At 37.4% G+C, this 14381-nt stretch overlaps 1 protein-coding gene across 2 annotated transcripts in view; it reads right to left on the minus strand.

Moving 5' to 3' along the window:
* Positions 1–14381, minus strand: part of LOC114648389 (kelch-like protein 29) — an 839883-nt gene that overhangs the window by 129582 nt on the left and 695920 nt on the right. For both annotated transcript variants that reach the window (XM_051924932.1, XM_051924931.1), the window contains one exon: positions 5140–5338. In XM_051924932.1, coding sequence (XP_051780892.1) covers positions 5140–5338 — 199 coding nt within the window. The remainder of the gene's footprint in view (positions 1–5139; positions 5339–14381) is intronic.

Here is a 14381-nt window from a genome sequence, read left to right on the forward strand (position 1 = left end):
ACAAGTCCCAGAAAATAAGACAGCACACAGCATGCATCTCACAAACTTCTATTGGCATCAAGTACCAGCATTACCCATTGTCGTATATTGTTTATCACTTGTCAGGTGTTATTTATTTATGCAATTTTCACAATATTTTGAGAGGGTGAAGAAATGCGGGTAATGCAGAAAAACATCTTGACTATTTGTGATAAATTAACATGTACCCACATATAATTTTACACATCTGCATAATGAATCACAGTATGAGTATTCAAAAGTAAAACATGAAACAAACCTTTTCCACTACGTGCAAGTTAATATTTGTAAATAGTCTTGTTAAGAACTAGCTATGTTATGAAGATATGTGTACTTAAACAAAAGGCCAATTAGTCAAAAAAATTACCAGTTCGAAAAATGTAAACTACAGGCATGCCACGTTTATTCACCAACATTCAGCATGTTATGATTTAGACATCTGCAAAAATGAACAAAAGATTTGGGAAAGATTTACAGTATATAGCATGAAAGAATACCATGCAACTGAGAAACTGAAAATCATAGGAACCTACACTTTGCCTTTCAATAAATCACTTTTAAGCTGACTTCTACTTTTTTACATCAATACTACAACTGCTCTAATAAGGGTCCAATGTGGTCAAACATTCCTTTAGAAAGCAACTACCTTTGACTGATATTTGGGTTGTGATGGACGAAAGGGGTGGACTGACATCCCAGCCGGGATAAACCCATGGCAGGGAGGCCAGTGTAGTGGATGGACAGTGCTGATGGCCTCCAAAGAGTACAGGCTCCCCTGACACACTTAGGGCTCATTTATACTTCATGCTCAGAAATAGGGAATCCATTCCCGGATGGGTTTAACCATTCCCGGGAATTCGGGAATCCCGGGCTCCTGGGCATGACACAGTGCACAGGCATCTCACATGTGAACGGTTTTAGAACGACCGACACTTATTTTTAATAAAACTACTGCAATATATTGACACAAATAAAAGACTAACCTTATCTAAAAGCAGTTCATGCTGTCATAGAAGTACATGTATCTTTAGTTGTGGTAATAAGAGCGTTGAAAGCACAACGTCCTCACAGGTGGCGCAGTGGTAGTGCTGCTGCTTTGCAGTAAAGAGACTGAGGAAGATTGTGGGTTCGCTTCCCGGTTCCTCCCTGTGTGGATAGTGCTTTGAGTACTGAGAAAAGCGCTATATAAATGTAATAAATTATTATTATTATTATTAATGTGTCCAGCGTGCAGTCATCCAGGCAAGAACGCACCTTTATGCAGAAGTGAGCCAGCCGCTGAAAAAGCACGCTCTGCCTCCACTGAAGTAGGCGGTACAATCATCAGATACTGATACACTTGTTCTAAACAACGCCCGCACTTACCGTTGCTCTGAAACACCGCCATTTCAGCTTTTACTGATGCATCCAGTTTCTTGTCATCATTCTGTGATGGCTAGTTTCTTGGCACAGATAATGCGGATGCAACAAACTGATGCATTGCAATTTCAAGTTGCTGTTCAAGCTGTTGTCTGATGAAGTGCAAGCTACAGCAATGGCGCCACCTTAATTATTTTCAACTATAACTCTGTTCTTTCTTGATCGATTTTTACACGCTATATATGCGAGCTTGGCCGTTCCCATTTTCCCGGGAATTACAGCGGGAATGAAAAATGTCCGGGAATCCTGGGCTCCCGGTAATCGGAAGTCTGGGAATGGATTCCCTACTCAGAACGCGTATGTGCCCGCATCATGGCTGCCACGCGTTCTCAGCGTTCATTTGATGCGTCCTCTGAGCAGGTCCTTAGGAATTAATGCGGCATGTGCGCGAGTTGCAGTACCAGCAAAAAGTTGGGGGGCGCAGTGTGCTAAAAGTTGGAATGTGATGTAAGAGTCTCGTTTACTATCTACATGTGACAGAAAGCTTTGCGGATCCTACGAGATCGGTGTGCGCACTTCGATGTTTGATGAATGGTTCAATGTGGTGAAGCAAAATGCCGACATACAGATGTATTTGTGGTGCTTTTATATTCAAGCGTCACATATTCCCAATCGTAATGACACGATACATTTTAAAAGTCTCACATACTGTCTTCTGTGGTGTCTTTTTTTCTAGGGCTTCCATCCGGTCCTGACAGCGGCAGATCGCCAGCTATAGATCGCCACATCGAGCACATTAAATGTATGATATTCTAACTCTCTGCACATTTAGAATCCTTAGATCTATACTTGATATCACTTTCATGATGAAATGCATTTCATAGTATGTATGTTACATGTTACAGATAAATCATTAATTTTGTTTAAATAATGAATACTGTGAATAATTATACACATGGGGGTGACACGGTGTCGGAGCGTTAGCGCTGCTGTCTTGCAGGAAGACACGTCGCTGATGTTCCCTGCCTGGAGTTTACACGTTTTACTGCTGGGTTTCCTCATTGTGCTCCTGTTTCCTTCCAAACATATGCAGATTTGGTTACACTAAAATTATGCTAGTGTATGTGAGTGCTTGTATTCACCTTGCGATGAGCTGATGCCTTGTCCAGGGATTGTTTCTGCCTCGTGCCCAATGCTAGCTGAAATGGACAAATCCCTGGACTGATGGATTTAATCATTAAACATCCTTTTCAGAGATATTGCGGTAAGTTGTCATCGGAATTTAATGGGTGTTCCAGGCAATTCACAACACAGTGAAGCCGAACCTGTTCTCACCGTGATAATATCTCGCACTGCCACCTGGTGGATTCCTCCAGATTTACTCAAAGTACGCGCGCAAGTATAAACACTACAACGCTTGCATAGCATGAGCGTCCGCTGCAGCATGCGTCACGTGAAGTATAAATCCTGCCTTAGTCTCAACATTCCTGGGCCAGTATGCGCACTCTTGTGCCTGAAGGGCATGCTGGGAGTTGCAGTCCCATGATACAGAACTGCTGGGCTCCGTGGGTAGCTATCAAGGGGAGGCCTGGGGAGGGCTGTCCCTAATTTCAGGGGTTTCTGGCTGACCTGGGAGTGTTACCTCCTTGACACAGGAAATATTCCCGGGTCCAGCATTAAAGGGGCTGCCTTCGTCCACTCAGGGGTCAGAGTCAGGAGTGGAGTCGGACAAAGCTTGTCTGAAGTAGGAAAGGAAAATAGAAGAAAAGAAGAAGAAAGAGTATTGCTTATTGTGGGACCTGTGAGAAGGTATTTTGTTTAATAAAAAACGTCATTTTGAATCCAGTATTGTAGTCTATGTAATTGTGTCAGAGGATGAGGGGTATGTGACGCCCCCTACTGGCCAATGGGTAAATTGTTGATTTGCACATTTATCAATTTAAGAATTATTATTACACAAAGTAAAAGACCTGTTAAGAGCTGAATCGGCAGCTTTATTATATTCCTGATCCTGGTGAAGAGACAGCACATTTTAACATTATCCAGGAGTGACATAACCAATAAAAGGAACTGGGGTATTTTGGGTTGTTGGGGGCCATGTACAAGTCCATCTTTGCTGACCACTTATCTTACTGTCATACAGTGACATGGAGTAAAATGTCAAGTATTAAAACTACAGTATGTTATTACAATAAAAGGATGCAATAATTAAGAGTCTTAAATATTTATCTATCTTAATATACTCAACATTTTTCTTCTGTAATATTACACCAATCCATTCATTTTCCATAAACTCTTATTCCATAAAGGCATTATTGGAAGCTGGAGCCTAAACCAATAGCACTAGGCACAAGGCATGAACCAGCTCTTGACTGGACAATAGTTTGTCACTGGACACATTGAAGCACACACCGACAACTTATGCTCACTGGGCCAATCTAGACTTGACAATTAAAGGATAAGTTTTAATATTTTTAAAGTCAAAGTTATTTCTTCACAAACATGGTATATATGCATTTGTCATGCAAAACTGTGTTTCAGAGTTCAAAAGGTTTAGACTTGACTTGAAAAATACAGAAATTATCCTTAAGTCAACCTGCTTTTCATTTGGGAGTTGCAGGAAACCAGGGTGCCTATAGATATGGGCCATGAATTAAACTATAGTCATAGGAGGGGCAACACAGCAACAGCAACCACTCTAAATGAAATCAAAAGCAGCTTGAGCAACAATTGATTCAATGTATTGTGTAATGAAAGAAAGAAAAAACAACAACAGAAAAGATGAGTGTGCTTAGTGCTGCTGAAGCAAAGGCACCACTACCTTGATAACACTATAAGCAGTAGATAGGTTTGTGTCTTATACTACTGTATATGCTTGGATGAGAAGCTTTTAAAAATGTTTTTATTCTCAAGATCAATGTCACTATACCTAAACAATTTAAAATTTGAAAAAATATGATGCTGAGGACACTGTCTGATCACCAAGTCTTAAACTACATGTGTCAACATCATCTTACCTAGGAAGCAAAAGCTGTGTGGGAATAAACTGCCTTTAGCCATTTCAAATAATAATAACTTTGATTCATATTTAAATTGTGACATCTTTTTTATTCCACAGGCTGGTATATAACAAGAAACTGACATATTATCCACCTGTGCCAACAATACAATATAGTTTGGGAATCGGTAGAAGGAATTCACATTAAGAATTCATTACCTACAATACATCTCTATCAAAGCAGTGCATAGGTTCTTTGAGGGTGAGCTGAGCTATACAGCTTTAACATTATTGTCATAGACATGAATCCAGTCATTACAAAATGCATCAAATACATCATTTATCTAATGTAATTATGAACTTGTTGCTTTGGCAAAATGAAGCTAACAACACCTAGGGAAACAATGTACTATCATTGAGTCATACTGTGAATGTGCAGTCAGTCGACTTTTATTTCTACCTAAACATTTGTTTTCAACAAATAGAAGTTAAACATATTAATGTGTAAATGGCTGCAGAAAAGTAAAAGAGAAAGGGTGGAATGAGCTTTACTCTTCCTGTTACTGAGCCATGCCAGGCACATTGCCCAGCTGCTAGCTATTAAGATGCATAGTAATCCTTGGACTTGCCTTAAATTTTACACAATGCGTTAAAACTCAGTTAGACTCAGCCATTAGGCAATTTGCAAATCCCATCTTGCAAGAAAACTTGTATAGAGAGTTAAAGACGTAAGTGTGGGTGGTGAAGGGAAGGTGGTCTCTTACCTGCTGACAGCCTTGGACGTGTCCTTGGTGTCTGCATCTCCTGTCGAGCATGAGGCAGCATGTGATAGCGCTTCGCTTCATTGACCAGGTCCCGACAAGCCTCTGAAGACTTTATCAGCTCCTCGTTGTCAACAACATTTAAAAGGTAACTGGGGTGGATGAAAGGCAAGCGTACAACAGCCAGTAGCTCTGAAGCATGCTACAAGAATAACAAATATACAAGCATATTTAGTATGGCATTCAAACTTGGTTATGAACTGTTTCACACATGTACCACAGACCCATTAAAATTACCAGTTATTATGTAGTATTCTGCCAGCACTTTACTTTTACATGTTCTCTCTTATTACATACTTCTGCACTTATTCTTACTAATTTACTCTTTAAAACATTGTTTTTTTCTATAAGCAGCCTCAAGTCCTAAATAAATGCTGACATGCAGTCTTTAGTACAAGAACAAATTACACCTTTTAAAACTGACCAAGTAATAAATAAGAGCCCATTAAAACAGACAAAAAATATAAATACAGAGGGATAAGACTTTAGAACAGGGGAATTAAGGGATTACTACTGTGCATCCTTTAGTTGCTGATTGCTATAAAACACAAAGAGAGCTTTGATTAAGATTTTGTCATGCTGCAATAAATGACCAGTAGATTGACCATAGGTATGTCTTAATAAGACCAACCAAAATGTCTGTTAATATCTTGTTACACAGCAGTGACTGACTACTAGATGCACTTTGTGAGCCTCTATTTTACTCTGTTACCTGAACTGGGCACCTCAAAATGAAGGCAAATAAAAGAACCCAAGACAGAAAGGAAGTAGGCGAATGCCAGAGTTCTGACAGACGGTTACAAACAAGGAATAATGCATCAGGGGAAACTGCATGAGTGAAAACTTGAGAGAACTTTGTGACATGTTTGGCCAGTGTTCCAGTCAGTGTCATCCACAAATAGATAAGGTCTAATTAAGTCTGAGAAATGAGCAGTGGTGGGGCTACTGGCCTCCTTGTGCTCTTCAACTTTCTCATGTAAATGCACAAAAGTTGTCACCTTTGGAAAAGCCCTGGATAACCCTGTCAATGCAAACTCTCTGCATTTACAAAGGTCTGCAGCTGGAAAACAGACAGACAAGGCACGTCATCTCACCCTACAATGACATGCTCTTTGAGAGTGTCTGCACTGCCACAGGATCTAGTCAGACTTGTCTCTGGGGAGATGTCAATAATAAAGAAATAAAGTAAAACAGACAGACAATGAAAAGCTAAGAAAAAACCTAAAGTGGAAAAATCGGTAATGAAGCTATGGTGTGTTCACTACAGTAAATGAGGAAATAAATTGCCGAAAATGCTTATGCAAACAATGTAAAGTTAGCAATTGAGAGTGAATTTTTAAAGTAATTTAAAAATCATAAGTAGAAAAACAGACACAGAGAGAAATGACATTTATAGTATAGTAACATTAATATTCACGAGCCTTCTTAATTCAGGTTACTTAATTTTCATTACAGTATAGTGTAATACAATAAAATCGGTTTAATGACATAGAAAATATCAGCTTAAATTTATTCAACAGTGGAAAGAACGAACACAGTAATTCCCTGACGACTTGGTCTTGCATAATGCAGCTGGGCGATAGTGCAGCCGCTTCAACAATATTTGGGAAGCATCCGCTTGAAGGATTTAAAGGAAAAGCACCAGTCCGAACTTCTGTATTTAAAATGTTGGAAAGTTAAAGCCACAACACTATTACTCTGTTTCTTGGCACCTTCTACTCGATAGACAGATAAACAATCAAAAAATAAATGAATAATAATATATTAAGACAAACAACAAATGCACACCAGATATAGATGTATGTATTAGACATAAAATATACAAATATCTAAGAATGCAAATTTGAGTATTATTTGACAGATCTTCTTGATTTTTACTCAGATAAAAATAAAACCAAATTACAGTTATAGTTGATGGGAATTTAACTAAATGAAATGTCCCTAATATTTCTAAATCCCTACTACCTGCATTCAAACTATGAACCTATCATTATCTGTGCCTTTATAATTCAAAAACTTTTAATTGTTACTTTTAAAATACATTCAGGGTGTTGTGCATATTTGTTAAGGCATTTCAATTTTAGCCATAAAGGCGGCTTATTGCTTGTTACACCAAGAAAAGTAAATATGGCTCAACATTCAGTAAAGATATGGAACCAATGTAGTATACATTTTAAAGCACAGAAGCTTCTATCCATTGCCCTTTTACATGTGATAATCAGGTATTTCATCCTTGTTAAACCAATGCTAAATTCAATCTATTGAAGAAGCTAGAACTGCAACAGTTACAGATCTCTAAATTGATAAAGTTTTTGCATCTTTTGAACTAGTATGATTTAAATGTAATCTTGAAGCAACACAGTGCACTACTTTTTAGAAACCCATTATAACTTTAGCTAAAAGCAACCTACAGTATCCAACTTTCCTCATATTTCCCCTATATCCATTCCTGAGGTGATACTAGTTAGTCTGGACAGCATCTCCAGGCTGTATGAAAAAAGAAAAACCAATTCCCTTAGATTACTACCCCTTGATATTCTAAGGGGCCTTTCAATTAAAATTTCAGATAAGAATTGGAATTCAACAATCTGTAAAATACATTGCAGTTCAATGAATGCCAAACACACCTGTTTCAGAGAACACATACATCATCCAAGGATGTTCTAATCACTAATCATTGATTTACAAACTGCCTGATTATTTTCATTGACTATAATTATTTAGGCAGTTTTAATCAACAGCACTTTTAACACTACAATCACCAAAGCCTATGAAAAAACGTGTAATTCCGGCCCACTTTAATCGCTTCGCACCTCTCCGTCAGCGTCTTTTGTCTTGTAAATGTGTCGATAAGCGCAAGCAGCCTGCTATACCATCCCCACCCACCAACGCCTCAGAACGGGCAAGAAGTTCTCCCAGTTCAAGTTTTGATTATCTGGGAGTGAGCTACCTAGAGTTGTATAGGGGAAATAATTTCATGTGTGTTCCGTGTCTACAACAATCTATGTAAACACATCGTTAAAACAGAAACGTTTTTCATGTTTTAGTAATAAATGACAAAATGTAGACATGAACTGTACAATGTGTGAAAGCTGATGGCCAAATATCAAATAAACACTTTCACAAAAGGTACGAGTGCAATACAGCAGCTTCCATGGTTCATGTCTACATTTTGTCATTTATTACTAAAACATGAAAAACGTTTCTGTTTTAACGATGTGTTTACATAGATTGTTGTAGACATGGAACACACATGAAATTATTTCCCCAATACAACTATAGGTAGCTCACTCTCAGATAATCAAGTTTTGAACTGGGAGAACCTCTTGCCCCTTTCGCGGTGGTGGGGTGATGGTATAGCAGGCTGCTTGCACTTATTGACACATTTACAAGACAAAACATGCTGATGGAGAGATGCGAAGGGATTTAAGATAGGCCGGGTTTATGAGTTTTTTCGTAGGCTTTGGTCATTCTAGTGTTAAAGAAAAAGTGAATGATTGCTTTTCTTGATGTACAGGGGTACTTTGTTCGTTTGGAACAGTTAAACTGATCCAACTTAGCATCATAATTATATTATGCAAAATTTGTTAATTTTTAAGTTCTTTAAGGGCAATGAAAAATCACAGTGTTGTGAGAAATAATCCTGAACACCAGTTAAACCTTGCATGGTAAATATTTCTAAATCATAATAAGTGGCAGATGAAACATACAAAAATTACACAAAAGCCTTAAACATGACCACTAACTAGAGTGCCATTGCAGTAGAGGCTTGTAAGACAGTACAAGACAGAAAGCATTTGTCTAAATGACAGAAATATCCTCATGGGGTGCCAAATTGTGCACTGTAGCATATTAAGCTGACTTTTTTGCAGTTTTGTGCTTTTGTTTAATTTTCCAGTACACATCCTCTGCCTGTTTGTAATTTTTTGTTACTCTTCCTAAAATCACTAGTTAGGTAATGCTCAGAGAACAATGTGTGGGTTTCATAAAATATACGTGAATCTGGAGCCTTCATTTAGTGAGCTAACTGATATAGCCCACTCTGTCATTACAAATGTAAACACCAATGACAAATCTTACAGTATGACCTGGGGAAAAGGTGAATATTTCCCAAAATTAAAAAAGCAGGATGGGGAAAAAAATTCCAATGAGAAACTTAACTGTTATTGTCTATTGCTAAACAAGCTTGTCTCTCCTCTGTGAGTGGTGTGTATTTCTACATTAAATACAAATCACAACCAAAATCAAGAGGACTCCACAAACAAATTTATTGATAATTAAATCTGTTTTCCTTATTTCATGGAGATGGTGAGCAAGATGTTGGAACAGCATTTCAACATTAGGGTTTAAAAATCTCTAAGACTCTAAAAGTTATAAATACCATATTCAAAATTGCACTGCGGCGCTCGTGCAATTTTATTAAAACTCATATGATGTAAAACATGGTTAGGAAATGGGAGCAAACAGGTCTTACCCCTGGATAAGGCACATTACATTAAACTCTGATGATCTCAAGGAACAATGAGAAAGGAATTTTTCAATAAAAATTTCAGAAAAAGGATGTAATTTGACTTTTCTCAAAATACATTCCTGTTCAATAAGTGCATATATGAACAACTAAAACTGTCCATATATGTTATAAATATCACCTAAAATTGTGTACTTTTTGAATGATAAGATCAAGCCTTTGAGCAATGTCATCAAGCGTCTACATTACAAGATCACATGTTTTAGGAATGTCCTACACTCAAACTATTTTGGCCTAAATTTTTTATATGCTTCTTAGACAGCCTTGAATTCACAATCACTTCTAATGCTTTACCAGCAGTATATGGAGTATACCAGATGGAATATCATTGTGCTATGAAAAGCCTGTTGAGATATCCTATACCACACATCTTGCACAAAGGCTTTCATTTGACCTTTCTTAACCTAGTGAGTGACATTTATATTACCTCAAATCCAACAAAATCAAACGCTGCCCACAAGGATCTTATCTGTTTTGTTTTGGTCATTTTTTAACCCAAAATTAAACTTTAAGAATTCCAGTACCTTCTAACTTAAGGAAAGACAATTTACTTACTTTATTGAACAGAACAACATGTTTCAGCTGTGCTAATGCAATTAAAAAGTTTTTTCTAAAAACCAATTAGTATTTTAAGATGACTAATTAAGGGTGAGCTAAAGGAATTTATCACTGGAATACTGGACAAGTGACTGCTAAAAATAGGGCTTTGTAGTCATATGTAGACAATACATTATAAATCAGTCCTTTGAAGCAGTAATAGCATTTGCAACATAAGTAATGTTTGACCACATTTCTAAGTCAAGTTAAAAAAAAGTATAGATTTCTATCAAAAAACACAAAGAACTCTGGGTAATTCCAAACTTTTGAATGATAATGTAAATTCAACCTCCACACAACACAGGTACAAATGCTATGTCTTTACATATTCAAGGATGTTCACCTATGTGTGCATTTAAGGACTTGTTTACATAATTGCCATTTCAGTAATGTTTAACTTTCTGATAGAAAAATTAAATATTAAATAGCATGATTAACAGACAAGACTGACTGACTCTCCCGGAACCATGTTTCCCAAGGATAAAAAGGTTTTGTGGACTCTTTTGGGTGGCTCAGTATGCAACATTGAAAATGTGAAAGACAGATTTATTTCTATGCATAGAGTAGAGATGAACACAGAATTGGCTTCATTCTGGTATTCCTTGATGTATCAGTTGCTGTACACAGTTTCACGTCTTATTTCTCTTTTTCCCCCTTATGCTCTTAGCTGGTCTGGCACGTACTGTGACAAGCTGTCTTCCAGCTAATTAAATTGAGCTTACATAATTGAAATAATGAATCTTAATTTTTTAATCAGGATTTTCAGAAGGTTTATTAGCTACTTTAAATTATGAATCTGATTTTTCACACAGGATTTGGCAGTGCTGATGTGTTTTCTGCAGAAGCCATATCTGGTAAGACACAATGTAGAGTTTGTTTCTCTGGATATTTCAAGCCGCAAGGGACTAGCAAAGTACATACGATTTCAAAGCTGCACCAGCTCATGTATAAGGCCTTTAACAAACACATTCAAATTGATATGGGAAGGAAACATTTGTCTGCAAAACTTTATAAGTCGAGGAGCAGTTTTGGTACCTAATGTACTCGATTTGATTGTACTTTATAAAAAATGTAGGTTGGTTTGGAAAGGGATGTTTCCCCAAAGAGCAACATGCATGTCCTTTTGGTTTGCAGTCTAATAGCAGTTCTAGATGATCAGGACCACCAAACAAATGATAGCAATTGTATTTATAAAGTATGAATGTACATCTTCCATTCATTCTTTCAAACCTACATCCAATCCAATTTTGGGGAATGGGAAGGTAGTGGTTGCCAGCTACCTTGACATTTTCCTGAATCCCAGTCAGTTTATAGTCAAGACTGGAATGGCTAGGGCAATGAGGACACAAATAACATGTTTTGGTGCACATGTGTTCAGTGCATTTTTTTTGCCAAACAATGAAAGCAATGTCTAAATAAATACAGAAACGGCAGTGTCAGTTCCTTGGTATGTAAATAAATAATCCAATAAAAACAATGTTCATGTGGAGGTTAAAATCCTTCAATATATAATCCATTAAATCTGTTAAAATCAAAATTTAAAACAAAGCCAAGATCAGCTACTGTATTTCAAGCCACAAGCCCCAATGTATCCTTCCTTGACCTTGTCACCTCTGCTAACCCATGTGATCTGCTCAGATGACAGAGTCACAGAGGCATGTACAGTAGGTCAGCCCTCTTTGGCCTGTACTCCTACTCCCTTCCTTCAGCATCCAAGCAGACCCCGCAAGACCAGCTTCTTCGTCCCCCACACCATCCCTCAGCATCCGTGGCCCCACACTGGAGTGATCAGCCACTCCAGCTCCAGCTCCAATCCATTGCTCAGCAGGAGTGACCCTACTGTCCTACCCTGGACTAACACTGTGCCACCTAAGGCTTCCTTAATTGCCTTGCCTCCTATCATCTGCACCAGTTCTGACTAAACTTTACATCTTCTTTCACTCTCTCTTTGCCTTCTAATTGATTTCATCCCCCATCTTTCTCTTGATCTAATTTCTATCTCCTCTGTTTTTGCTCTCAGACTGTTTTCATTCTCAGTGAGTGTGGGAGGTATTTTCTGCAAAAAAGAAAATGAAAATTATAAAAGGAAAATTCAATCTCATTTTCAAATACAAACACAGTCGAAGTGAGAAGTATTCTATCGATTGAAGTGGCTCTACAGCTATGAAGTACAAAGAATTTTGGGAAATCGAGGTGCAAAGTCCCTCCCATTGACCCACACTATTTGCATGTTGAGAAAATTAAAATGAAAAGAAAAAATGCTTTTTACTTTTCATTGTTGCAGCTATATTGTGGTTCAGCCTGAAAATGAAATTGCAAATTGAGTTATTTCATTTTAATGTTTATTTTTGCAGCATTCTTGCATGTAGATTTTGAAAATGAAATCACAAATGGGACTATTCCATTTCAAGTCTATGCAGCATTCTTGTGTACAAACTTTGAAAATGAAATTGCAAAAGAGAGATTGCACTTTCATTTTATAATTTTCATTTTCTTTTTTGCAGAAAATACCTCCCATGCAGTGAGTGAAGGTGTACTCAAATGGCCTACGTAGCTTCACTACACTACATTAACTTCTCTTGTGCACATTAAGTGAATTGGCAAATTCCCTCATCAAGACCCCAGTGGCCACATGACTTTATAGTTGCATTTCATTGGGATAAGGGAGAAAAAAATGTAATAATCACAAAAAAAGCCTGTGCAGACATGGTATTTAACATATCACCTCCCTCCACAGAGGCAATACCTAATTTGTAATTCAAACCCAGGGCTCATTATACTATAGGTGCAGCCTCTAAACTTACTTAATTCATGTATGTGAACTGGGGTTAAAAAGTTATTTTTCATTTTTTTTTACATTATGTAAAAACATGCTGCCTTCGTATCTGAATTGCTATGAATACTTGTACCTCATTGTTATTAATTGAAACTAGAATGCATTTGACAAAATTGCATGTTGCAGGCTCCTGCCCAGGGCAGACTTCCATGAGTTCACTTTGTGTCTTCAGCAGACATGCTTGACTTGCTACAAAAGCAGCATGTATTTTGCCGCCCAAAGAAATGTGCAGGAGGTTTGCTTTATTAATTGTGCTTTACTTTCTCAGATATCAATAAAGAAACACCGAGCCGAACAGTGTACTTGGGTGCATATGGTATTAATGGCATTCTAGTTGCCTTTTTATTCTGATGCCATCACATCCTTTATGAGGGTGATTTAACTCTGTAAACATACAACTCTTTAGCAGTCAACACAAAATGAAAGGTATCATTTATTTTTTACTAATAATTTATTTTGGACAAAAAGTAAAGAAAAAAAAATTGGTATTTAAAATTATGAAGCCTTAGATACAAGGGGTGAAATAATTAGCCCTTTGGACCCCTGTGAAAATCAAAATTGTTTAGGAGTACCAAAAAATACATTTTAAAATCATGTTAAGGTATTATAAATCACTTATTGTTCATTACTAAATTTGCTAGAAAATGTCATAGAAGCCGACCCTCATCTCTTTGTCAGGCTGAGCGGGACAAGATGCTTGAGTGGTAGCAGCTTGTCCAGCATCCTTTGAGAAGCCTTGAGACTTCTGAAACAGGGCTGAGACTTTTACGGAAAAAAACTAAGTATGAGCCCCACATAGCCTTTATCTCTTAAAGCAGTAGTAGTGAAACAGTGGATAGCAGAAAATGATGGGAGATTGCTGATAACGTTATAACAGCAATGTTTACACTGCAGAAGAACAATGGTTTACCCATGAAATGTTGAACTTCTTGCTTCCAAGCTTTTAACTAACTAGACCTACAGGACTGGCTTGTGGTGATGTGGCAAGCTGGTTCACAGCACACAACTACCTTAATCTGCATGATGAAATAGCCATTTTAATATTGCGCACACAATATCTAAATCTGTATATTTTATGAAAAGCTGATGTTTAGCATGATGCTGACTACAAGTGCACATTATAGATATCCACATATAATGTGATATGTCTTCTTAAGACATGCATATACTAACAGCTTTCTCCAGAGCAAATTCATTGTATATTCCATAGTATTAGAGTTGCGA

The sequence above is a fragment of the Erpetoichthys calabaricus genome, chromosome 3 (genome assembly GCF_900747795.2).
Source record: "Erpetoichthys calabaricus chromosome 3, fErpCal1.3, whole genome shotgun sequence".
Taxonomy (NCBI): Eukaryota; Metazoa; Chordata; class Cladistia; order Polypteriformes; family Polypteridae; genus Erpetoichthys; species Erpetoichthys calabaricus.